At 43.5% G+C, this 27,309-nt stretch overlaps 2 protein-coding genes and 1 pseudogene across 2 annotated transcripts; all 3 read right to left on the bottom strand.

Annotated features, from left to right (window-relative positions):
- Positions 1 to 8,983: 8,983 nt before the first annotated feature.
- LOC136549306 (uncharacterized) lies at positions 8,984 to 14,404 on the bottom strand (annotated as a pseudogene).
- Positions 14,405 to 15,046: 642 nt separating this feature from the next.
- On the bottom strand, positions 15,047 to 17,801 carry LOC136549305 (uncharacterized). The gene is made up of 4 exons (XM_066540546.1): positions 17,686 to 17,801; positions 17,541 to 17,615; positions 15,566 to 17,128; positions 15,047 to 15,467 (listed from the first exon to the last, which is right to left on the bottom strand). The coding sequence occupies exons 2-4, from the start codon at positions 17,568 to 17,570 to the stop codon at positions 15,402 to 15,404; spliced, it is 1,659 nt and encodes a 552-aa protein (XP_066396643.1). The 5' UTR covers positions 17,571 to 17,615; positions 17,686 to 17,801; the 3' UTR covers positions 15,047 to 15,401.
- Positions 17,802 to 22,639: 4,838 nt separating this feature from the next.
- Positions 22,640 to 24,839, bottom strand: LOC136550698 (uncharacterized). The gene is made up of 2 exons (XM_066542302.1): positions 24,147 to 24,839; positions 22,640 to 24,058 (listed from the first exon to the last, which is right to left on the bottom strand). Exons 1-2 carry the CDS (start codon positions 24,837 to 24,839, stop codon positions 22,640 to 22,642), a joined length of 2,112 nt encoding a protein of 703 aa, XP_066398399.1.
- Positions 24,840 to 27,309: the final 2,470 nt, after the last annotated feature.

Below are 27,309 nucleotides of genomic sequence, written 5' to 3'. Positions count from 1 at the left end.
AGGTTCAACACCAGCACCCTTACCCTATCTCCCTCTCGGTGCAGTGTTCTAGGTCTAGATGTGTATGTGCTTTTACGGATTCAAGTGTTCATCCGCCTAGATCTACCCTAGTCGATCCACAGAACACTAACAATGGTATCAAAGCCTTTCTAGCGGTAGATCTGGATCGGAGAAAGAAAGAAATTGAACCCTAACCCTCAATCGGGTACGGGAAAAGTGCGAACAGATTGAGACATGGTCTCAACATCGAACACCTAACCCTAACTCTAGAGAGCTCGGGAAAAGGAAAGAAAGAACCGATTTCAAATCGGGGGAAAAAGAAAACAGTGGCCATCCCAACCCTAACCCTAACCCTAATCGGCAAATCGGGCCAAAATCCGAACAAACGAATCAAAGAAAGGGGAAGAAAGGGAAGGGGGTGGCCTACCTCGCCGTCGCGCGGCACCACAGTCACGCCGGCGCGCGGGAAAAGAAAGGCCGGCCGGGGCTCCGCTCACCGGGATCCGGCCACAGGGGCGCCGCGGCCAGGTCGCTCGACGGCGGCGCGCTCACCCGCTGGGGAGCGCGCACACCGGCGAGGGGGCCAGCGACGGCGCCGGGACCTCGTTGCTTCGCCGTTGTCGCTCGCTCGGTGATGACTGAGGAGAGAAGGGGAGAGCAGTGAGGCGAAGAGAGAGAGTGTGCAAATGAAAATGGTCGCTAGGGTTGGCTGAGCCACGGCGGGAGGGGGGGGGGTTTGATCCTCCGAGATCGATGCCTGGTCGTCGGATTCAGATCGACGGCCAGCGTCGCTCCAGGCCGAATAGAGCCTAGGCGGGCGATGCTGCTCGGCCGGAATCCCAGCCCAGGCCCAGGTTGCGGCCTGGGCGCGGGGAGGCGCCGCGCATGTCCGCGGGATCATGGGCTTTTTGGCTCTGGGCCGCGCGCATTGACATGGGCTTTTTGGCTGGGCCGCATGCACTGTTTGCTGGATCGGGCCGAAATGGCCAAACAAATAGTACAGTCACAGTTTTTTGATTTTCTTATTTTCCATAAAACAATTTGATCAATTAGAATTGAATTTTTATGATAATTTTCTGTACAAAATTTATCCAACGATATTTTTTGTTCAGTAAATAGTAAAGTTGCTTCTGGAAAATAGGAAAATGATTATTGAATGTTAATGTTTCCGCTGCGTATTTAAAGTAATTATGGACTTTTAATTAAATTTGAACCAACGGGAGAATTTGATTTTAAGAGCCAAGAGATAAATATGAGTTGATTATGATATTGTTATTTTCTGACCAACGTTGTTAATAGCAATATTATAATTTTAATGATTATGCATTATTTCTATTTCTGCCCAACGGTGATGTAGATTTAATGTATAAAATAATTGTATGTTTTAATTTTGACCAACGTTAAACTAAGACATGCAATTATTGTTGTTATTATTTGTGTTCTCACACTATTTGAATTGTGTTTTCAGGAGGATACAACTTGATGAGTTGTATCAAAGAGATCCCCACTCTAAAAGGTGATAACTATATTGAGTAGAAGAAAAAGATAGACCTGGCTTTCATCCTCGCTGAGGTGGACTGGGTTGTCACCACACCGTGCCCTAGAGAACCTGTGGCGCCGGTGAGGGAGACAGATGAGACTGATGCTGCATGGCAGAATAGAGAGCGGGATTTTGCTCCCGTAAAGATGTCCTATGACCTTGAGCATAGAAAATGGGTCACTGCCAACAAGAAGTGTTTGGCAGTGATAAAGAACACGATTGAGCCTGCTATTGTGGGCTCAATTTTAGACTGTGACACGGTCACAGAGTACCTAAAAAAATAAAGAGTCAGTTCACTGGCTCTTCAAAGACATATGCAACCCAGCTGATCAAGCAGCTGGTTATAGAAAGGTACTCTAGTGGCGGCAGTGGCATTAGAGAGCACATACTGAGAATAAGCAATCTGGCATCTAAGCTCAAACCAATGAATTTGGCACTCAAGGATGAGTTTCTTATTCATTTGATTTTTGCTTTCTTGCCCAAAGAATTTGACACCTTTGTTGTTAATTACAACATACAGCCTGAAAATGGGATTTAGAAAAGCTCATAGCCATGTGTGTGCAGGAGGAGGAAAGGATAAAAGTTTCACAGGGTGGTACTGTCAACTACCTAAAAGATAAGAAAAAGAACTATAATAACAGCTCTTCCTCCAAGTCATCTGGAAAAGGTCCCATGCAACAGTCTCAGAACAAGCAATTCCCAGTGGATAAAGACCAGTGTCTCTACTGCAAGAAGACGAGACATTATAAAAAGAATTGTCCCGATTTCTTAAAGATGATTATGAAAAATAAAGGTGAGAACATCATTACATTTGTAAAAAAATCCTTGTATGTAAAGTTTTCAAAATCTACTTGATGGATTGATTCAGGTGCAACTATTCATGTTGCTAATTCATTACAGGAATTCCATTCGATGAGAACTTTGCAAAGAAGCGAAAGTTTCATTAAAGTCGCAAATGGAGTACAAGCAGATGTTGAGGCCGTTGGCGATCTTCCTCTAGAGCTTGCTGATGGCTTCATACTTTTTCTTAGAGATGTTCTTTATGTACCTTCTTTGCAAAGAAACTTGATTAGTGTATCAAAGTTGGACCATGATGGTTATGATTGCCATTTTGGAAATGGCAAATGTCAGATATTGTTTAATAATAAATGTGTTGGTCTTGCCTTCCGACAAGACGAGCTTTATTTGTTATCACTTCGTGAAAATGTGAATTCTGTATGTGATGTGAATGAGAATGTATCCTCATCGAACAATGCAAACAGAAAACGAAAGAGAGCTCACGATGCGTTGTCGAAATTATGGCACTGTCGTTTAGGCCATATTTCGAGGGGGGGAATAGAAAGACTAGTTAAGAATGATATTCTTCCTCCATTAGAGCTCTCAAATTTAGAACAATGTAGAGATTGCATAAAAGGAAAGTATGTAAAGAAATTTAAGAAAGAGGTCAAACGAAGCGTAGGAATTCTATAGATTATTCACACAGACATATGTGGTCCTTTTCCTGTGAAAAGTGTGGATGGTTATGATTCATTCATAACATTCATAGACGATTACTCTCGGTTTGGCTACATTTATCCAATTAAAGAAAGAACAGAAGCGTTGGATAAATTCAAAATATTTAAAGCAGAAGTTGAAAATCAGCATGATTTAAAGATTAAGATAGTCAGGTCTGACCATGGGGGAGAGTACTACGGTCGGCATACCCCATATGGATAAGTTCCTGGACCTTTTGCAAGGTTCTTACAGGAGAATGGTATAGTCACCCAGTATTCAACACCGGGCAAACCTCAGCAGAATGGAGTAGCTGAAAGGCATAACCGTACCCTGATGGATATGGTGCGTAGTATGATAAGTTACTCCACTTTACCGATGAGTCTGTGGATGGAGGCGTTAAAAACTGCCATTCATATTCTAAATAGAGTACCAAATAAGTCGGTGCCCAAAACACCGTATAAGTTGTGGACAGGAAGAGTACCCTCACTTAACCACTTGCGTGTGTGGGGGAGCCCTGCTGAGGCTAAAGTTTTTAACCCAAACATTGGGAAGCTAGATCCCAAAATAGTGAGTTGACATTTTATTGGCTACCCAGAAAAGTCAAAAGGTTTTCGTTTCTACTGTCCTAACAGACATACAAAGTTTGTGGAAACAAGACACGCTGTCTTCCTAGAGGATGAAATGATTAGGGGGAGCATGGTAGCTCGAGAAATTGACCTTGAAGAGAAGCGGGTGTATGCACCCACTTCGATCATTCATGAGCCATTTTTCTCACTACCTATTGTTACTGCACCGACAGTATAAGACACTGTGGTGCCAGCACCTATTGTTATCCCGCCTGTGGCAACAATGAATGATGATGAGGAACTTGTGCCTCAGGATCCTATAGAACCTATTGCCACACATGAGGGGGAGCAACAACAGCCTCAAACAGAAAATGTGCCAATTGAGGAGGCCCCTAGAAGGTCTCAAATTGTTAGAAAATCAGCTATTCCTGCTGATTATGAAGTGTACAACACTGAAGAATTTCAAATGGAGGATGATCCCACCTCATTTGGAGAAGCCATGAAAAGTGATCATTCATCAAAGTGGCTTGAGGCCATGGAAGATGAGATGAGATCAATGAATGCAAATAAAGTTTGGGATTTGGAGATAATTCCTAAAGGAGCCAAAACAGTAGACTATAAATGGGTCTACAAAACAAAACTTGACTCTCAAGGGAATATAAAGAGATATAAAGCCTGACTTATGAAAAAAGGCTTTACACAAAGAGAATGGATTGATTACAATGAGACCTTTTCTCCAGTCTCATGTAAGGATTCTTTTAGAATAATAATGGCATTAGTGACACATTACGATTTAGAATTACATCAGATGGATGTAAAGACGGCATTTCTCAACGGAGACTTAGAAGAAAATGTTTACATGGCACAACCGAAAGGTTTTGTCATGGAAGGAAAAGAACATTTGGGATACCGCCTAAAGAAATCCATTTATGGATTAAAACAAGCTTCAAGACAGTGGTACTTGAAGTTTGATCAGACAATAAAGAATTTTGGGTTTAAAGATAATGTTGAGGACAATTGTGTCTACGCAAAGTTTAAGAATGGGAAGTTTATCTTCCTTGTCCTGTATGTGGATGATATCTTACTTGCTAGTAGTGATATCAGCCTACTACTGGAAACAAAGAAGTTTTTGTCCTCAAAATTTGATATGAAAGATCTTGGTGAAGCTTCGTTCGTTCTAGGGATCGAGATTCACCGAGATAGAAGTAAAGGGGTATTAGGACTGTCACAAAAGGCATATATAGAAAAAGTCTTAAAGAAATTCAGTATGCACAAATGTAGTCCCTCACCTACTCCTATAGTCAAGGGCGACAGATATGGGGATTTTCAATGCCCTAGGAATCAATATGAGATTGATCAAATAAAAGTGGTTCCATATGCTTCAGCTATCGAAAGCTTGCAATATGCTCAAGTGTGCACGCGCCCTGACTTGGCATTTGTTACCGGGTTACTTGGCAGATTCTAGAGCAATCCTAGAATAGAACACTGGAAATTGGTAAAGAAAGTCTTTCGTTATTTGCAAGGAACGAAAGGCCTCATGATGACGTATAGAAGATCTGATTCACTCCATATAGTGGGATAAAGTCCGGGATCAAATGATAAGTCTTGAGCATATAAGTACCGAAAAGATGCTCGCGGATCCGCTTACAAAAGGCTTACCACCCAACGTGTTCAAAGAACATGTAGTCAGCATAGGTTTAAGGAAAAGCCTATGATTCCTAGACTATAAAGGGCCCAAAAGTTAAAGTAACTATTTCAGATCAGAGACGTGCATTGTAGCTATTAAATCTATCGGCGATTGACCGTGACGATGAGACATGCTCTATGCATCATCTGTGAAGAAATGAGGATTGAAGTTTAAAGTTTAAAGATGAAAGTAATAGTGAGATCAAGGGGGAGAATGTTAGATTGATCTCCCAACCAATAAGCCCAACGACCTATTGGGCCTTGGTCACGTGCCCTGATCGGGGACGCCCAACCCTACATGGTTGGTGGGCCCTTGTCGCACTGCGCTATATAAAGAGGTGGGGGGCCGGTGGCTCGATGTACGAGGTTCACCGTGAGCCACAAACCCCACCGACAAACCCTAGACCGATCTAAGAGGGCGCGCAGCCAGCGATGGGAAGCTCCGCTGACTTCGCCGTTGTCACTGCTACGCTGTCCGTCTGCACTGCATCGACGTCCGTGCAACCTCTACTCCACCCGTCGCTGCCCGTATGCTGCCTCCATCACTGAAGCTGAGATGGCCAGCTCAACCGCGACTCCCTCCGAGGGCCCAGGTTCAACACCAGCACCCTTACCCTATCTTCCTCTCGGTGTAGTGTTCTAGGTCTAGATGTGCATGTGCTTTTACGGATCCAAGTGTTCATCCGCCTAGATCTACCCTAGTCGATCCATAGAACACTAACAATGGTATCAGAGCCTTTCTAGCGGTAGATCTGGATCGGGGAAAGAAAGAAATCGAACCCTAACCCTCAATCGGGTACGGGAAAAGTGCGAACAGATTGAGACATGGTCTCAACATCGAACACCTAACCCTAACTCTAGAGAGCTCGAGAAAAGCAAAGAAAGAACCGATTTCAAATCGGGGAAAAAAGAAAACAGTGGCCATCCCAACCCTAACCCTAACCCTAATCGGCAAATCGGGCCAAAATCCGAACAAACAAATCAAAGAAAGGGGAAGAAAGGGAAGGGGGTGGCCTACCTCACCGTCGCACGGCACCGCAGTCACGCCGGCGCGCGGGGAAAAGAAAGGCCGGCCGGGGCTCCGCTCGCCGGGATCCGGCCACAGGGGCGCCGCGGCCAGGCCGCTCGACGGCGGCGCGCTCACCCGTTGGGGAGCGTGCATGCTGGCGAGGGGGCCGGCGATGACGCCGGGACCTCGCTGCTTCGCCGTTGTCGCTCGCTCGGTGATGACTGAGGAGAGAAGGGGAGAGCAGTGAGGCAAAGAGAGAGTGTGTGCGAATGAAAATGGTCGCTAGGGTTGGCTGAGCCACGGCCGGGGGGGGTTGATCCTCCGAGATCGATGCCTGGTCGTCGGATTCAGATCGACGGCCAGCGTCGCTCCAGGCCGAATAGAGCCCAGGCGGGCGATGCTGCTCGGCCGGAATCCTGGCCCAGGCCCAGGTTGCGGCCTGGGCGTGGGGAGGCGCCACGCGCGTCCGTGGGATCATGGGCTTTTTGGCTCTGGGCCGCGCACATTGACATGGGCTTTTTGGCTGGGCCGTGCGCACTGTTTGCTGGATCGGGCCGAAATGGCCAAACAAATAGTACAGTCACAGTTTTTTGATTTTCTTATTTTTCAGAAAACAATTTGATCAATTTGAATTGAATTTTTATGATAATTTTCTGTATAAAATTTATCCAACGATATTTTTTGTTCAGTAAATAGTAAAGTTGCTTCTGGAAAATAGGAAAATGATTATTGAATGTTAATGTTTCCGCTGCGTATTTAAAGTAATTATGGACTTTTAATTAAATTCGAACCAACGGGAGAATTTGATTTTAAGAGCCAAGAGATAAATATGAGTTGATTATGATATTGTTATTTTCTGACCAACGTTGTTAATAGCAATATTATAATTTTAATGATTATGCATTATTTCTATTTCTGCCCAACGGTGATGTAGATTTAATGTATAAAATAATTATATGTTTTAATTTTGACCAACGTTAAACTAAGACATGCAATTATTGTTGTTATTATTTGTGTTCTCACACTATTTAAATTGTGTTTTCAGGAAGATACAACTTGATGAGTTGTATTAAAGAGATCCCCACTCTAAAAGGTGATAACTATATTGAGTGGAAGAAAAAGATAGACCTGGCTTTCATCCTCGCTGAGGTGGACTGGGTTGTCACCACACCGTGCCCCAGAGAACCTGTGACACCGGTGAGGGAGACAGATGAGACTGATGCTGTATGGCAGAACAGAGAGCGGGATTTTGCTCCCGTAAAGATGTCCTATGACCTTGAGCATAGGAAATGGGCCACTGCCAACAAGAAGTGTTTGTCAGTGATAAAGAATACGATTGAGCCTGCTATTGTGGGCTCAATTCCAGACTGTGACACGGTCACAGAGTACCTAGAAAAAATAAAGAGTTAGTTCACTGGCTCTTCAAAGACATATGCAACTCAGCTGATCAAGCAGCTGGTTACAGAAAGATACTCTGGCTCACTTTTTCTTCGGCTGTCACCAACTTTGTTCAATGCTAGTCCCTAACCCATGAATAAGGGCTCTGCCGGCTACCGGGTTCAGAGAAGTTTGTAAGCTCTTTCTCTCTCTCTTTTTTTTGTTTTTCGCCACTTCCTGTGTCTTTCTGTTTAAGGTCTTTAATTCAGCATTAGCTTTGATAGAGAAAGCCATGCGTGAACTACAAAGCACGGGATCCTGAACATCATGAAAAAAGCGTACTACTTTTCAATAAGGTCCGACTTACTTTTCAGAGAGGAGAGACAATATACTTTAGACTCTAAATATGGAATCTAATCTTTCATGACGTGAATATGTGCTATACTTTTTATATGGAATCTATTCTTTCATGACGTGAATATGTATGGTGTTAGTGGACTGACAGAGTGAGCTGTAAAGGTAGAAAAAAAAGATCCATCTGCGAGTGGTTCGGCTTTTTTCTGAGCAAGGACAGAGCCGTCGAGTGAGAATTGGTTGAGCGTGCTTTTCGCTGCTCGTGGTGGAGTACACTTTTAATTATTCGCTCTATTATTGCCTCAGGATGTGATCAAAATTAAGTTGCATGTCGATACCCGGGGGGTGGGGACTGCCTTATAGACTAATAATTCTTTTTCTTACCCGGCCAAAAAGCTATATATTTAAAATAAGAGCACATCGACTAGGGCCCAACTATTGCTTTTTTTACTAGTAGTTAGCAGGTGTGCTCGTCACCAATCTTATTCCGTTTAACTATTAGTAGATAGTTGCGTGCAACTACTGATGCCGGGGGGCGGGGAGGAGTTAGACCTGACCATGTTCAACAAGGACAACGATTTCGTCTGCTGAGGATCCAGACAGAGGCATGCTAGTTTCCATGTACTTTTTGCTTCTTCTGTTGTTGACTTGTTGAACCCTGAGCAACAGGCTTGACAGAGCTGTCTAATGTTTGCTCATGAGCCATCATAGTGTAACACTACAGATTGTACTAGTAATACAATATACCGAAGCAACTTACCCTGAGGAAAATGCGTCCATCAATGCCTGTAAAACTGATGTTCACTTGTAAAACAGAGTCGTTGGAAAGTGCTATGGACTGTGCAAAGTTTCAGAGGGCATTGCAGTGCCAAATGGACAAGGAAGCACAGACTTCAGCATACCATTAGGCATCAAAATGACAATTTCCAACGCTCAGCAAAATGTTGGTTCAATCTTTTTTCTAAGCAAGCATAGTTTCAAAATGAACAACCGTACATCCATTCCAGGAACTAACAGGAAGCAGAGTTTCAGTATCATCTTCCAGATGGGCCCACAAAACTTTACATCTACTACTAACTTTAGAGCTACTAACTATTCCTTACTCAAGATCTGGAGAACATGAAGGCCACCAGTCTCTCAGATATAGGCCAGGTAACAACAAAAAAAACAAAACTAGTTCAGGGAAAAATGTGCATCATGTACACTTTCAGGGCACTGCAATGCTATATTCCCTAACACTCACAAGAGCGTGGACTTGCAAACCACATTCTCACTATTCCATGTATGGTACACTGGACCAACATCTCATCAAGTCCTTAACAAAGCATATGGCACACAACCATCTTTCATTCTAAGGAAAGGAAAACTCTGTTCCTAGCTAGACAGGTTATCCATCTATCACTAAGAGTAACATGCCTAATTCCTATCGAGACTGCATATCCTAGGTAATGTCTGACTTCCAAAGACGACGTTCTTCTTTCAGTCCAGAGCTCCAGCAAACCCAGTATGTTCAGTGGTCTCGTGTTCTTTCAGAATACAGCCACCATTTGCTCCAGCCTCCACGGCTCCAAGTTAGTAGTGTAGTAGTACTAGTCCAGAATCGGATCACTCAAGTACCATGCATATAAAACAGCCCAGCACGTGATCCCAACCAAGCTCCCCAGCTGTGGTTTAGATCAAACAGCGAAGAACTGCACAAGTCATGGCTGCTTTCGGGCCAACAAAATGCCGTGATGAGAGTGTCTGCCATGCTCTGTGCAAATAGTAGCTCCCCTGTTTTGATGCTCCAAATGCGAACAGTGCAGTCCTCCCCACCTAGCAATGAATGGGCATGTTTTGTGAAATGAGGATTTCATGCCCTTGAAATAGGCATTGTAATTTACTAAATCCACGTACAAACCAACTAGTACACAAATAATTTCGTAAATCACAATTCAACCTAGACAATCTGTAATTCAACATTAATCTATATCCCTTGGTGACATTATCATGCAGCATTTCAGAAATCCAGATGCAGCCATGCAGTAAGCCATAACCCTTCCACTACAGCAGTTGATAGATTTAGGTCATCAAGTGAGAATGCAAACAAACTACTGTGTAAGTTTCTACTGATCAATAACCACTTCAAGCAAAATATAGAGCTTAAATAACACAAACTATTGCATAAGCTTCAAAGAGCATCCCCTAGCACTAAATGGCAAAAAACATAAACACTTATTTACACATACACAGCTAAAAATGAACAAACCTGACATAAGTAAGGTCTCAGATGGATCAACAACAATTGGTAAATGTGTGTGTGAGTTCACATGCCCCTCATACGACTGTATACCTCCCTTCTGAATGAGACGAAGATCGAAGAGTTTGATCTGTACAACAAAATAATTTTAAGTCAACTTCAAACTCTTAATCATAAAGAGGTGCAAAAATACGAGACAATAATTTTAGATAAGATAACTAATAACTAGTTCACAGCGATGAACGCTGTTTGCCCTCAAAATATTTGAAATATCCATGTCCAATTTATTATTCAATCAATGGTGTTTTATTTCAATATATGTGCCTGTCATTGTAATAAAGATGAACCAAAAATCCGTGAAATTAACTTCATGCATGATATTCAAGTGTCAAATTTCAAATCTGGCACATTACATGATTACAACAGATAAGTGGGAAAAGACTAAACACAACTATAATTAAAATATTGTTACTGCATCGATGTGTGGTGTCATCAAACAATTCTAGTTTTGGAATAAAGCAATCCTAGCAGATTCCGAGCAAAGTGTGTGCTTGAGAGTTTGTCACCTAATCTAGCTAGAGCTCTTTTGCTCGCTAGTGAGGATTTCTATCTTTGGAGTTTAACCAGCGCTAGAGGCGTTTCAATCCTCCTTGCCTTTCTTGAGTTGAGTTTTTTAGGTCATGTCGTTTTTACCTTGGGCAAAGGCGCTATTGTTGTATGCGTGTGAGTTTGTGTTGAGTTCGTGCGGATTTGTAAGGGCTCTCACCCCTTTTTTCTCTTCTTAATATAATGATACACAGCTCTCCTCTACATGTTCGAGAGAAAAAAAAAATCTTGCTCATAACACTAAAAAAATGATCCGAGTATAACTTACAGATCCATCCATGGAGCTTCCTAAGAAGTAGTTCTCATCTGATGAGAGTGTAACCAAACTGTGCAACAATGTCAGTTTCAGTACTAGGGAACATAAACATTGTCCAGCACTAAGGAAAGAACATTAGTGTTACCTACAAACTGCTGACGACATAGAAATAACTCTTGAAAATTTATCCATGCCAGCCTGCATGACAAGTTTCCAAGAGACAACAATAGCATCACAGTGGCAAAATTATGCATTCAAAATAAATAAATATATTTCCCATCATGCATTTTATTGTAGCTCTATGTCAACTAGGAGGAACCTAACTTGACCAGTTTAATAGATGGTGATTCACAGTGACTACAGTAAACACCTGTTACAGAATTGAAATTGAAATATCTAAATTTTTCCAATCCCTTTAATCATTTAGGATGTCATGTGAACACAGTGCTCTAAAAAACTTGCTCCACCTGCACTGTGAGTATGACCTCTGACACAATAAGCCTATAAAACAGAGAAGTCAGCATATAGATCTTGGACCTATCCTGTCCTGTGCCCTAGATAACCACTTCAACAAACGAATCAACTGATTCCATGTGGCAGACATGTATGGTAATAATGGATGTTGTTTACTAGTATTACACACCTGGTTTCTCTTCTTCCCAGCATGCCTAGTGGGCAGAATGGGAACTGTCCTCCTAGCATTGCTAGATGAAGCCACTCCAGTAGGCTGATTATGCTGCTTTTGCCGTACATCAACAGGGGCTATACTCCCATTCCGTAGACCACATAGCACAACTTTCCCCTTAATAGAGTGAGAAAATTCAGTGAGCATAGCAGAGACAGGAATAGCATGTCATAGTAAATTCTGAATTAATCATAACACAGATACAGGGTCAACAAGAAAGAATAAAATCCATATTACTTAGTTCTGCAGATTATCACATATGCTGCAATAGGAATGGCCACATCGGTAGCATATTGCTTTCCTTTCAAAACTTTGAGAATCATGTAGTCATGCATTAGACACCACCAAATTTAAGCTAATTGAGAAGTGGGAACAAAAGGTTGAGGCAAGCAAAATTTTCAGTGACTCCCATTTGACAATAAACCATAACAATATCTGAACCAGTTAAAACTACAAAGTGAGAAGAAGTTTATGTAGATTTAGATTATTACCAAGTGCACAAATTTCAGGGAAAGAACGTCACTTTTAGATCGACATAGCCACGATAATCCCCTTGTTTCCAAATCGAGTAGACCAGCACCAATGTCTGAACCTAGAAATAAGATGAACAAGTGAAAAGTAAATCCCAACCGAAAAGGATGCTGTATTGTGCCAGTAACATAAGCAGGCTGCGAATTGCAAAAACTGTAAGAATGAGAACATCTTGTTATGACAATTAAATTAATTCCTCCAACTATAGAAATGACTAACCTTTAAATTGAAAAAAGGCATCACAAGAACCAAAATTAACTGAGTTATGGTGGAAGAAAAGTATATAGGTATACAAGTACCAAAACAAGAAGGTCGCTATATGGATTCAATACTCAACTGTCAAGTTTAAATCCTCAAAGAATTTCAGAAATGCTGATTCAGTAGCAAAATTGTCAGTGAACGCATCCAACTTGATATGTAACACAAAGTTAAAACAGAAACAAGTTACAAAAATAGTGTATCTATGTGCAAGGGAAATTTTATTTATCTCCTACATTTAAGCTCTGACTCAGTGAACTCACCGAAAGCTGCATGTGTGCCATCAGAACTACAATCAGCTGTCCACATTGTACGATCAAGTTAATGAACTCTATAGGTAGTCCATGATCCCATTGCCGAGTCAATAGCTTCAGAAAGATCCATAGTACATATAGAGCCGCCAGATTCTCCAGATCCAAGAGTAGCCACCATGTTTCACAATGTCAAGGGACCCAAGCTCACAGCATATTTCCAGTTAACACTAAAGAAAACAGAATGCAAAACATGTGCAACTATGGCAACACCAAATATATAGATAGTACAGTAAGTAACGAGTTTAGGATACAATGCTCACTGAACTGATGAATTGGTGTTGGATGCATCAGGGACATGACGTCCAAGCTTCTTTATACATGATATACTGGATGGGAAAGTTGTGTAGCCTACTTCAGATGACCAAATGCTGGGGAGTGCGCCTGCCTTGTGCTTTCCTACGGGAGTCCAAGCAGGTTCGGGCAAAAACTCTGCCTCATTCTCAAAGTTATTCAGAGCAGTCCCTAATCCGTATAACCTGTGAGAGGATTATAGGAAAATGTACCATTGCATTTGACATCAGTAAGGCCATGAGCTCATGCTCTTACAAAGAAGTGAGAACAATTGAAGACGAAACAGATCGACTGATTGAAGGATAAATAAACAGCACATGTTCACTTAGAGCGACCAACAGTCTAAGACGAAAGACAATTTGTGCAAGCAGACAATACAGTAGCATGACAATTTGTGCAAGCAGACAATACAGCGGCTGTGACATAGTGATACCAAGATAGGCTCAACAAAGGCTTGCATACTACAATTTCAGTCTCAGGCTACATATGGTAATGTCATAAATCTACATAACTGGAACAAAAATAAAAACAGATCGATTCAAATACTAGATAGTAAATAGAAACAGATGCGAATGAAGACTCTTACCCAATCAAACCATTCATGCTGCTGGTGACTAGCATCCTGGACTCTTTCAACCCTTGCGGTGTCTGAACCATGGCGTCCAATTGTTCGAGCGCCTTATCAGCCACAGAGGAGGTGGTGGCTTGGTACTTCCAGACCTGCCAGCCGCACAATGATGAAAGATTACAGAGTATAACAATACAGTAACGCACCAAAAACAATCAACGGAGTAAGTAGCTCGGGCAATCACCATGGGTTGAGACGCCTGCGCGTAGTGCCACTGCTGCTTGAACGTGGACCTAGCGGCGCTATTGGAGAAGATGACCCCGCCGCCGTGCATCTCCCTAGCGCTGAGCAGCTCGGGCCGCCTCGCCCTCTTCCTGCTGCATCCCGTTGTGTCCGCGGGCAGCGGTGGCACTGCGGGAGCGGGAGGGGGGCGGCGGCGGACAGCAGCGCCCGGGATGGGGCCCCTGATTGGGAAGTAGCGATTCTTCTCTGGGTCGTAGTAGAACCCCGGCAGCTCTGCAGGCAAGCGGTCGTCGTCTCTCGACTTCAGAGAAGCGCGGGGAGGGGTAGGACAATAGGAGGAGAAGGAGAAGAGGACGGACCTTTGGGCGGCATGTCGCCGGCGCGGCGGTTGGAACGGCGAACCGAGGGGCGGCGGCGTCGGCGGTGGAGCGGTTCGAGAAGCAAGGCGAGGAAGGAGGAGGAGAGGGCCCAGGGGCGTGGGCCACTTTTTATCTTAGCAGGCCGTGCCGGAACGGGCCCATATATGTGTGACGATGTTAAATATTTTTTTTTATGAAAAGCACATTATTTTGCTGTAAAATAATTTGCTACTGTGGCTACTTCCTGCTGCTATGATCCAAACTCATCTTCAAGCTGCACCTGCACCAAACATCTTTGATTCTCGAGGGGAACAAGAACATATTTCCAATTCATTGACAACACAAAGCGAAAACGGAAAAAACACTTATGTTTAAATTTCCGTTCCACCACACCTTTGTTCATCAGCATTTGAAGTAGCAACCAAGCACAGGAAACAAAAAAGGCAGCCGGAAGCATCAATGCTCAACAGTTCATGACGCAGCAAGCAAGCTGATCTGATGCTCCATGCGCACACAACCCACAAGACTAACAGTCAAATAAAGCAGCAATGAACATCTCTTGAAACAGGATTCATTCCAGTATCTGACATCGTTTCAGGCACAAAAGGCACATCTTCACTCTGCAGTGTCTCTGCAACATCTGCTTGCTACAAGGTAGCCACTGCATGTCTAGGTAAAGAATATAATTTATATATGCCAACAGCAATAGATGCATATGACAGAGTTTCAGTATTGGACGGCAATTTTGCTGATTACAATGACCCAATCCCAGGAAAATTCATAGCTTTGCTGTAGAAACAGTTTATTCAGTTGAACAACAGATATGTCATGTTTTAACAAGTGTCAGTGCTTCTGTCGACCATCAAAACTGCAATTTGGCGATATATTCTTGGCCAAAGATATCCAGATTCCAGAAGACGTGTATACTGTGTACTCGTGGTTCATAAAAAATAGGTATATCCTGCCAAAACCTATAGTGCAGACAGTAAAACTAATGAATTATATATTCTTGGCGTTTGGCGTTTTCAGCGCTGCAGTTTCCTCCTTGCAAGGGCTGGGTTCTTCTTGGGTATGTAGACCTTGTAGCTGACCTATAAAAACAGAGAGAAAAAGGAATTAGATTGGATGAATATAGTTTCAGCATGACAATTCAAGGCACCTGAAGCCACAGTGAAGATCTGCTCCTCACCTCCACTGCCTCTCCATCATGCATTCTAGAGAAAGTCTTCTTCTGAAAACCATCTTTATCCTCAATACTAGCCTGGCTCCTGTCCTCGGCAGGTGACAATACAGAGCCGTTAGAGGTTGGAGCTTCACTTGTTTTTTTGTCCTCTCCATTAGTTCCTTCAGCCTTGTCAGTGTCATTCAGAGGGAGTCCAACTTTGCTACTGCTTTCAACAGGGGAAGAATCCTCACTGAGCTTAGGGGGTGTAGTATGTGTGCTACCATCAAGCCTTTCCCTATTGGGTATGCTCACAACTGATCTAATCCTTGGAGCTCCATTGACATGATTCAGCCCTGCACTGCTTCCTAACCTTTGATTTACGCTAGCAGAACTACCTGGAGGGGGCACCAGCCTTTGCATTACACTGCGACCATTCCTAGCATCCAATGGTGACAAAAACTGAGAAGCCAAACGAGTTGATTCTACAGCTCTTCCCTTCAGTTGAGTTGGGCCACCAGTCTCAGCAGGCTCAAGTGTTCCAGGTGATCCAGCCCCATAACTCAAGCCGGCACTGTTTTCCTGCTTCCAAGAATGACTTGCACCATTCCCAAAATTCTGTGATCTAGGTGATCCAGCAGAATGTCTGGCTCCAAGCCTGCTTCCCTGACTCTGAAAATGGGCTGCTTCAGCAACCTTTGTGCCAGCATTCTTTAGGCTATCATCTGTTAATGCTTCCTTCCCTGCAGCTCCATTATCTGTTTTGCCTCCCATGGTCGCTGCTGCCCTGAACTTTCTGAAGTTCTCAAGAGCTTTCTGCCTAAGAATCAGCTCCAGATCCTGAGCATCTGAATTTCCACCACTGGCAGGTACAATCTCTTCTGTTTCATTGGCATTCTTGGAAGGTGAACTCTCCAATTCTGAATTCTTCTTGTACCTGTCAATATCATTGTCCGCCTCCTTGGCAATGGCAAGTCTGCCTTCATCCTTATCATCCTCATCCACGTTCATGTCAGACCAAGAAGAACGGCGATCGGTGTAGTCCTTTTCCATCTTATCCCTTGTAGTGCCATCCTTAGTGCTACCAACAGTTCTCCGCTTCATGCTCTTGCTCTTGCTCTTGCTCCTACTCCTGCTCCTGCTCCTGCTCCTGCTCCTACCACTACTTGCTGAGGTGCTAGACGAACTTGCCAATCTCTGCAGCTTTCTCCCCTTGCGATCCCTTTTTCTGTCCCTCCCCCTCCCCATCACTTTTTTCTTCCTAACATCTCTGGACCGGCTCCTGGGCAGCGGGCTCACCGACCTCTCTGAGGCGCTGCTGCTGCTACATGAAGAGCCACTGCGTCGAGCTACTGAGGAAGGGCTGCTGCTGAGGCTACGGCTAGGGCTTGGGCTAAGACTACGGTGCCGATGTCTGCGGCTGCTGCTGCCACTCGCCTTGCTCCTCTTGCTCTTCTTGTCAGGAACCCTCTTGCTGTGCTTCTTGGTGCGCTTGCGGGGCGGAGATTCAGAACTAGAGGAGGAGCAGCTGTGACGGCGTCGCCGGCGCTTAGTGCGTGAAGACCGGATCTTCTTGGGCTCAGCATCATCCTAGTAGCAAGTAAAAAAAAAGGGGGAAATTCAGTCAGCAGGGGGTTTCGGGACAAGATACAGCAATATACACGGTTGAAGAATCGGCGCCTCAATTTGACAGTTAATTTCGTTTTGGCGTGGCTTCTGAATTCAGGGCTCCTCTATTCTAATTGTCATGAATGAACACATGAAAGAATGGGCATCTTAAACGAGGTGAAAAAAAACACATGATCCTAATCGATGTGGAAGAATTGCGAATCTGGAGTACGGGTACAGTAAAGCAGCAGTTTTTTTGTCGACTCATATCAATAAAAAAAAGGAAATTTTGTTCTCAAGAACCGGAGGTAGGTATACCCTAGCTAGGTTTTAAGAAACCGACCGGAGTGTAAAATAAAAGGAGAAAGATGGATATGCGGGCCGCGATGGTTACCTCGTCGGCGGCGGATGCCTTGGCCTTCATGAGGCGGGCGCCGGTCCGTCGGCAGGGGCGCAGGGCAACTGGAGCCTGGAGGAGAGCGGGACAGAAGCACGAGGGGAGAGAGAGCCAGAGAGGCTGAGGGAGAGGCGAAGTGAACCTGGAGGAGTGGAGATGGATAGATCGACGGCCGACGGAAGGAGAGGAGGAATTCGGGCGGCGGCCACACCTCCGTGTCCCTGCTGGCCGGGCCGGGCTTCTCTTTTCTTGGCTGGGGCTGGGGGCCAGGCCACACGGGCCCTTCTCCTTTTGGTGGATAAAGGGCAAGGAACCCAGGATTCCCGAGTCCCGACAGGTGGGGACACCTCTCTTTTGGATTTTCCACTAAAAAAAAAACTCTCTTTTGGATTTGGACAGACAACCAGGAGGTTCCATGTTATGTCCTACTCCTTTGCTATACTTATATGCTCCTATGTTTCGGTATACTCCTATGTTTATGGGTAAATTGCCAACCTTTTTCTTTCCAAAACGAATTTCTAACTTTTTTGTCTTTTGATGAGACGAAATCCTCAACTTTGTATATTCCCTACGTGTGATATGGCTATGTATGAATAAAAATGTCTCATTCTCCCATGCCAAGAGTGTGACGCATGACTAGACATGGCAAAGTGATCGGTCTCGGTTGTTGGGCATATCTATCACTACTAAAAATGGCCTAACATCATTTAAAAAAAATTGGCCTAACATGAGACGATGTGCTAGTTCAATTTCATCTTGGAAATAACTCTGGAAGTTAACGCCAAGATCCAATTCTGGCCAAAATGGTATGGTAATGTCTCTGCCTATGCAACTCCCTTCGATAATGGAATTTTTACATATTTACCATCATGGCGATGTGAGTGGTATAAGAAATACCATGTCAGTGACTCATATGTGTCAGTGACACAGTGTAAGATGTCATCCGTAATAGTGGTAAATATGTAAATGCCCCTTCGATAATAATAGATGATGTTACATCAAATTTGTCTTGAAATAGTTATTTACCGAGCAAACATCATCCAGTTATATCATCTAGCATCAAATATAATGCATCGGACATCCATCATCTCCACATCTAAACCGACCTAATGAATTACCGTTGACTATTCGATCTTTAGGATACCTCGTTGTCTACTCTACCCTAGTTGATGGCTATCTTTTTCAAAAAAAAAAGTTAATGGGTAGCCTTGTCAGCAAGTCTAGTAGGCAAGACTTCGCTTCTCTGATTCATATGTATATGACTCTGGCGAAGTATTTAGTCGGATCCACGGTAGCAATTAAGCGAGCGGGTTGTGGACCATCCACAAGCCACCAAACATGTCGTCTAGGGCATAGGCATAGGCCTATCCTCACTATTATTTACTACATAGATGCTTAAAACTCACTAGCGTCTGTTGGAGATTGTGAACACTAATAGAGTACTGACATCCTTAACAGGAATTTCTAGCCATGTTATCTGGAAAATAAGGAAATTTTATTACATTGCTTAAAATTAAAAATAACATTAGCTTCTATCAAGTCAGTGGACCATGCGCTATGACTTAGTGGTGCAAGCCGATGAAGCAGAATATGAATGGTCATACAAATATCAAAAGACAGAAAATTGGGGTATATAGAGTATCTAATATAGAGCATAGGCAGAACACAACACAATGACTTAGTGGTATGAGTTTCTTGAATAATTGTACATGTCACCCTACAATCTGAACAGTATTCTTTTAGAAATTAGGAGAAGTTGCACCCTATTTGGTTATATGAATATATTGTTGAAAAGTATAATTAAGTTCTTACAAAGGCGCTCAAGAAACAAAATGTTGTTCACGATACCTAATATATTATTAATCTAAACAGTAATTTACTCCATAGTATCCACAATTCTAAGTAATTTCTAAAAATAATGAACTAGATAGACATCGTAGGCATCCAAATTAGCTTCTTATTGTAGGAATTCATAAACTCAAACTATGTTTCTTATTGCAATTATTTTCGTAATTTTTTTGTGACGTTCAAATATCCACAGAAACCTTCATTACACATTTTTAATAGTTAGAGAATTAGGCACGGCATAGTATACTATGTTATGTTCATATACAAACTAATATGTTTGGTCATTATAGTATAAACTATTTTTCATATTTTGGTTCTTTTGTTGTTGTTGTCATTTTGGAAAAAAAAATAATAGTAGTTCAAATGCTTCTCGTTCCATGTTTGGGTAGTACCACCTACATTCTACGACAAGGCAAAGGCGTTCAAATTAACTCAGATTGCTTTCCTATTCTGCTTATGAGTTTATCTCTCATGTCCAGTACTCCCTATGTCCTAAAATAATAGTTGTTCTCGCTTTCCGAGAAATCAACTTTTTTTAACTTTGACCAATTATATATAAAAGAATATTAACATTTATAATACATAATTAGTATAATTAAATAGATCGTTGAATATACTTTCATAATAAATTTATTTTGAAATATAAATGTTACATGTATTTTCTACAAACCTAGTTAAAGTTGAGAAAGTTTGATCTACACGCATCCCATAACGACTTCTATTATGGGAAGGAGGGAGTAGTACCTTAGCAGCCACGTTCTCATACCAATAGGAATGAGAAACGTGAAACAAGAGTGGTGCTAAACTTAGGTTTTTGCACTGTTGGGACGGAGCTAACTGTTCCCGGAATGACATTTTTTAGACGAGGAACATGGTCATGTACTCATGTTTCATATTTCCGACCGCTAAGGTCTAGTACCTCCTAATCCTTTAATGATATCTAAAACAATGAAAGTGGTAAGTGGGAAATTTCTGTGTACGTGACTCAATTCTCAAACCAAGCCGCATGGATGCAAATTCATCCTCGAGATCCCGTTAGACTAGGGAACTAATTAAGCCAGGGGATCATCTAGCAATATATCAATGTCTGGCGTCACCGGCATGTGTGGAGGCATGAACTGACTTGACCGAGTTTGACTCGAGGTAGATGACATACTAACTCAACAACAGAGTTAGGCATTCAGGTTACCCAATTAGTTCAGGCCAGGTATTTCGGGTTTTAAGAAATTCGGGTTTCTGAATTTGATATGCGATATTTGTTTGAGGAAATAGTACCTGATGTTTTGGCTACTTGAAATTTTGAGTACATTTTTGGGCATACCCGAACTATCCGAATTTAAGAAAACAACCAAATTTCAAAAGAGATAGAACTATAGCTATAAGTTTAAGCGATATAAACAACTCTTATTAGCATTTTAGTACAAAAAAAAATTAACACTAGATAATAGTAATCAATCAATCAAAGACAAATACTAAAATAGCATATAGTCTTCCTCTACAAATTTAAGGTAAAATGGGTAGATCGGGTACTGGGACCTAATACCTGAGTTAAAACCATGTTTGTAAACTTTCTATAGTATCAGCTTTTATGCCCATCCCTACTCAACAACGAAACAGGGCCAATGTTTGGACCTGGGCCCTGGATAGCGATAAAATGGGCCACATAACTCACATGAGCTTGGGTGTGAAATTAGGGCCCACTTAGGTAGACTAGTGGGTAGTCGCAGTTGCCCATATATGCCAATGGCATATTTTGGGAACTGATGCTAGAATCTAAAAAAATATGATGATATTGTTAGTAAATCCTGCCTATTCAAGTTGGATTTAGGTGAAACGTTGGACAAATTGTATATACTTAAAAAAAAAGTTGTTACATCTGCCCGGCGAGGCGTGCGCATGGATGGAAACGCATGACTCCTCGATGTATCACCGGCCTCCCTGAATATATGGATCTAGAAACCGACATCAAAACTCAAACTTCACTTCCCTGATCTGATCCGCCGGCCCATATATATAGATATGCAGATACTTTTTTTTTGAACGAAAACAATAAGCAGATACTTGATCTCCTCCATTAGGTGATAGATTAATTTATTCTTATTTCCTAAGATGTTCGATGTAGTAGTTTGATCAATCCTATTGATGATGAGAATTCCTCTGCTCTTATCATCAACCCTATACATACTGAAATTATTGCCAACGAGCTTCAGCTGTTCATCTGAACTTTGAATGACCAAGAATGTTTGGTTGTTTCAAAATCCTGTTCTCAGGTGTACCTGAATATGCTGATGGAAAAATAATAACCAAGAATGTTTGGTTGTTTCAAAATCCTGTTCTCAGGTGTACCTGAATATGCTGATGGAAATAGAGTATTGTGGAGAGAACACTGGAAGAGCAAAAAGAGAATGCAATAGGCCATAGTTGTTACTTTTCAATACCTGTTTGGAATGTTCTTGTGTCACAACAAAATGACTACCTCTCTTTCCATAATGTTTATAGTTATTTTCCCCTTCTCTAAAAGCGTGTACATTTGTGTGGCAATGTCTGACTTAACAAATGAGTTGATATAAAGCAGCACTTCACTCTATTGTTTATATTTAAGTTAATGAACAGCTAGCTTCGCTCTACTGAACACTTTGCCACCGTATACTTGCCTCGTATCCTCATATGCGTTCGAGAATCCGGGCGCGCCTACTGACCTAGTATGCATATGGAACAAATTATACAAGCTCTCGAAACACACACGCTTGTCAGCGTGTGAGGCAACACACAGGAAATTAAGTGGCATTTGGTCTAGAGTTCCAAAGGCCCCCCTACATACTGAAAATTGTATTGAGTGGTTGGGGCAATCACAACTAATGACGAGTGGACTTTGGTCCCTCTCCCTCCACCTGCACACCGGCCGGCATTTATAGGTAACCTTAAGCGCTTTGTTTACAGGAGGCAGGGCGAGATGCACACTATACTTGCTCTACGCTACGCAAAGGATTATGAAAAAACGTACACCATCATATATCAAAGCAATTCTGGAGATAGAGATGGAAATTGATAAGAAGATTACAGTACTCAATCAATGAAAGTGATACTATGATTCTCCTGTCCTGTGAGATCCCGAGTGTCACAGGATATATGCATGGTAACATAAATAAAACATACATATGGTATTACAAATACTGAATTAAAATATCGTATATAAATACGTTAAATTGGTCGCGGAATACATTATTCCACACAGGACGTACGTACGTTCAGACATGCGTCTCCATCGTGTTGGTCGGACCTTGGTAGAATTTCTTGTAGATATCCGTCTTGACGTATTCCATGACGATGGCAGCTACCGTGACAAGCTCGCCACCGTTGCTGAGCCTCTCGGCATGAGAATAGCCGCTGCAGCGATGCCCTGCGTAGCACAGGATCTCCCCCCACACTTGGGCGACGATCTTCAAGATGCTGCCATCATCAGTATGAGCATGTTGATGAAGCAGTCTTGCGCCAAGCCAGCATCCATTTTTCAACGTATCATTGTTGTCGATGTCCTCATCCTTGAGCTGGTGCGGCCCCAATGGCAGCTGAGCCCGTGCTTCTTCCTCCTTACTCCCGCGATCGCGTAGTATGGCGGCCAGACCTTGGGGTGAGTCGCACTTAACACCTGTGATGAGGCAGTAGCACATCTCGACGTACCTGTTGCGATTGGCGGAGGCGGGCAGCATGCCGGGACGCGCCGCCAGGAGGAAGAGCATGTAATTGGAGAGCGCCTGGATGGCCTCGGCCAGAGGTAGCATCTGCCCATCCGGCTTCGGGTCCATGAAGCGGCGGTAGATGTCGGTCGCGATGTGCCACACGAGGATGGTCTCATCCATGTCGCAGTCGCGGCTACCGACCAAGCTCAGTCGTTTCTGCGCGTCGCCGCTCTCGTGCTTCAAGTGCAGGCCCTCCAGCAGCGCTCCCCGCCGCACCGAGGAGTCGAAGAAGCGCGCGGCGGCAGCGGAGGAGCTGGGACCGGAGGAGGACTGGCCGCCGCCGTTCGGGTTCAGGTGCGCCGCCAGATCCATCACCAGGCCCTCCACGGTCTTGGTGACGCGGGTGGAGCGCGAGTACACCATCGTGTTCCACCAGTCCTCCAGCCCGAGCAACTTGGCCCCCTTGCTCCAGCAGCTGGATCTGCTGCGAACGCACAGCTCCAGCAGGTTAAGCTGCCCCATGGTTTCCGACCAGTAGTGCCTCCGGAGGAACACGCGGACGACACGACTGAGGAGGGGCCGCGGCGTTGCACGCATTAGCTGTCGTTTTACACGCCAAACAGGGTCAGACGCCAGCTCCGTCCAGGTGGAGCACACAGTCGCCACCATCGCCAGGCCCTCCAGGACGACGGCCCCGACCAGCAACACGTAGGTGACGGCGACATCAGCCCTGTTGCAGTGGCGACGGCCGCAGTAGTAGTGATTGTTCTCTCCGCCGGCGCCGGGACGACGCATCAGCACCTGCATCAGGCCCTGATGGAACAGCACGAACGCGGCGGCGGTGCCCGCACCGGAAACGATTCGGATGCAGAAGCCATACATGGAATTCTTGATCACCGGTGCCTTGGTGTACAGGATGTCGTGCATCAGTGAGAGCTGCCTTTCGGCCACCTTGTACAGCTCATCGGCCTTGACGGCCTTTATCGGCTGCAACACATCTAGCTTGAAGTCTCGGCTGCAACACATCTAGCTTGAAGTCGTAAGGCAACGGCCCCAGGATGAGCTTCCTGGAGACGTTCAGCAGCAGGTGAGCGAGCAGAAGTAGCTTCTTCTCCGCCTCGGCCTCGCCGCGTAGATGGGTGGTCAGGTCGCTCAGCACCGTATCTATGGTGTCCTGGGTGACCTGCCATCCCTCTGTATAATGCTCTAGAGACAGGTAGTTGTTCCCCAGCGGGCTGCTGCTGGCCCACCAGAGCGCCGCCACTCTCTCCCCGTACTTGAGAATGCCGACCACGTACAGGACGACTGAGGCTTGCCGGAACCGGAGCACGGCTTCGCCGCCGCCGCCTTTGCCCGTGGAGGATGAGGATGACCACGACGAGTAGAGGACGTAGGCGGCGGCGGCGGCCTGCACGGCCAGCGCCTGCAGGTGGCGCAGCCAGAGCCGGTTGTCCTCCAAGGCGTAGGCGGTGATGTTGTCCTGCCCGCCCAGGTGCACCAGCAGGAACGGCGCCCACAGCAGCATCAGGTGGTGCTGGCCCTGGCCGGGACCGTTCGCCACGGAGAGGTGGCCCAGCGCGTAGATGGCCGCCCAGTCGGCCAGCATGTACGCGGACCAGACGAAGGCCCTCAGCCAGAATTTGTCCAGGCGACGCCGGAACTCCGCCGTCAGGAGGAGCGTCACCTGCATCATGAAGCTCAGCAGTACCAACGCGGGAACCATGGTGCTCCATAGCTCCTCCAGCGGATCTACCGACGATCCGGCCATTATTGACTTGTTGGTCTCGTCTGATGTCTGAAACGGCCGGCCATATGTGTGGTAAATGGATTAGCTCAATGCAAGATAGTTTTTTTTTTAAATAATATTAATTTAATAGAAAATTTTACAAATAGATGGTGATTTGCAAATAATATTAATATTGGGCCGGGTTTTGCATGTTTTACATTGCTGTAGACTTCAATCTTTCCAACAATTGAGTGCTAAATAATCTACCAGTTTGTTTACATATACAAAGTCATTTTTTATTTCTTTCACAAAAGCTAAGTCTACATGTGGCTTAGTTCATGTGAGATTCATTTAGCACATGGGCAATAATATAATAGTGCTACAGTTTAATGGAGAAACTAGTAGACACAGGTGTTTAGAGAGCGAAATAAATAACGCTACTTACATGTATGATTTGTGAACTGATGACAGATGGGACACGGCTTCATTTGAGGTAGCCCATATCAACAGGAGACTTTTCCCTGTGTGCCATTATAAAAGATCGTAATCCCCTGTGTGCCCCTGGAAAAATTCAGCGGTCTTCAGCGCCACTACTCCAACTTTTTCGGGTCCTCCATGCCATTTCCGTCAGTTCAGGCTCTAACGCCGTCAAACTGCAGGTGTGAAAAGACGAAAATGCCCTTAAGTTCAAATATGTTATTAATTTTTTTTGAGCATCTTAACGACTTCAAATGAAAAAACTCAAAACTAGAAAGTTGTAGATCTCGTCGAGATCTATAATTTTCATATAAAAATTATTTTCATTTAATTTCGCAAAAAAAACTATGATGATTTTTCTAAGATATATTAATTATATCAAATCATATTTTTTTTGCGGAATTAAATGAAAATAATTTTTATATGAAAATTATAGATCTCGACAAGATCTACAACTTTCTAGTTTTAAGTTTTTTCATTTGAAGTCGTTAAGATGCTCAAAAAAAATTAATAACATATTTGAACTTAAGGGCATTTTCGTCTTTTCACACCTGTAGTTTGACGGCGTTATAACCTGAACTGACGGAAGTGGCATGGAGGACCCGAAAAAGTTGAAGTAGTGGCGCTGAAGACCGCTGAATTTTTCCAGAGGCACAGAGAGGATTACGATCTTTTATAATGGCACACAGGGAAAAGTCTCCCTACAGCGGTCTGTCTGTCATATAGGGATTATATTATTGGCTCGATTCAACGCAGTCGTCTGTACAGCATATATATATACAATGAGGACAGAACCTTACGTGCCTTGTCCAGGGGGCGAGGAATTGAGCTTTTTTAGACGAGGGAATATATATAACAACAATGAGGACAGCATATATATATATATATATATATATATATATATATATAACAACAACGAGGGAAGATTTAGTAAGGCAATCCATGTGGGCTTTGTACGCTGATGTCGGCTGTCAATTTTCTTGCCACCTACTCCCTCGGTCTAAAAAAACAAGTCATTCTAGAGCCCCTCCCCAGAGCTTAGTTCAGAGTTGCCTCAGCGCGCTCGAGTGAAAATTAGGACAAACTAACGAGAAGGTAAAATGATCATATCCACCCCAATTTATTAGCCATATTTAGCGCTAATTGACTGTTGCATGTACATACACAAACCAAATAGTATAGAATGGCTTGTTTTTTTGGACAAATTTTGAATCATAAAATGACTTGTTTTTTTGGACGGAAGGAATAGGTAGAGATTAGTATATGGCATGGAGTTAAAAAAAAAGAATAATGTGCGAATTCGTAGTGTTGTGATCAAAACACCGTTATGGCAGTTCACAATCCATCGAGAGCAATGGCGTATCTAGAAACGGACCAGGGGGGCAAAATAATAGAAGGCTAAAAATCATACTGGCTACACACTAAATTCAAAGTGCTCTAACAAATAATACATCATTGATGATACAAAGGTACCTAAAAAAGGGCTTTCGATAACTAAATGATCAAATTTGTCTTCATAATTACACACCACTTGGACCGACATCCTCAATTCTACATACAAAAATATAAATGTTATAGTTCTCTAAAAAGCAAGATAATATTATGGATTGCAAAGTGAACCACTGAATATTCAAAACTCAAAATTAGAACAGATCTCAGTATCTCACAATCACCTCAGTACCTCACTGGCTCACTGAGAAAGCAGCCAGGTAGAGGCAGGCAACCGACACCCTGGGCGCTGGCCCTGGCCTCCTGGTTAAAGCTTTACCTTGTAGACCATGTCGATGTCATAAATTGCTTGCGAGTATAACGCATTATTGAGTTCCGACAGTCATATATTATTGCTAAAGAAAAATTTGTTATGACCCAGGGACTAAATTTTAGTCTCTGTCATATCAAACATTCGGATGCAAATTAGGAGGATTAAACATGAACTAATTATAAAACTAATTGCACATATCGAGACTAATTTGCGAGACGAATCTATTAAGCCTAATTAATCAATCATTAGCATATATATTACTGTAGCACCACA

The sequence above is a fragment of the Miscanthus floridulus genome, chromosome 4, assembly GCF_019320115.1.
Source record: "Miscanthus floridulus cultivar M001 chromosome 4, ASM1932011v1, whole genome shotgun sequence".
NCBI classification, from domain to species: domain Eukaryota; kingdom Viridiplantae; phylum Streptophyta; class Magnoliopsida; order Poales; family Poaceae; genus Miscanthus; species Miscanthus floridulus.
The sequence above is the reverse complement of the archived record's forward strand: the minus strand, read 5'-3'. Positions and strand labels throughout refer to the sequence as shown.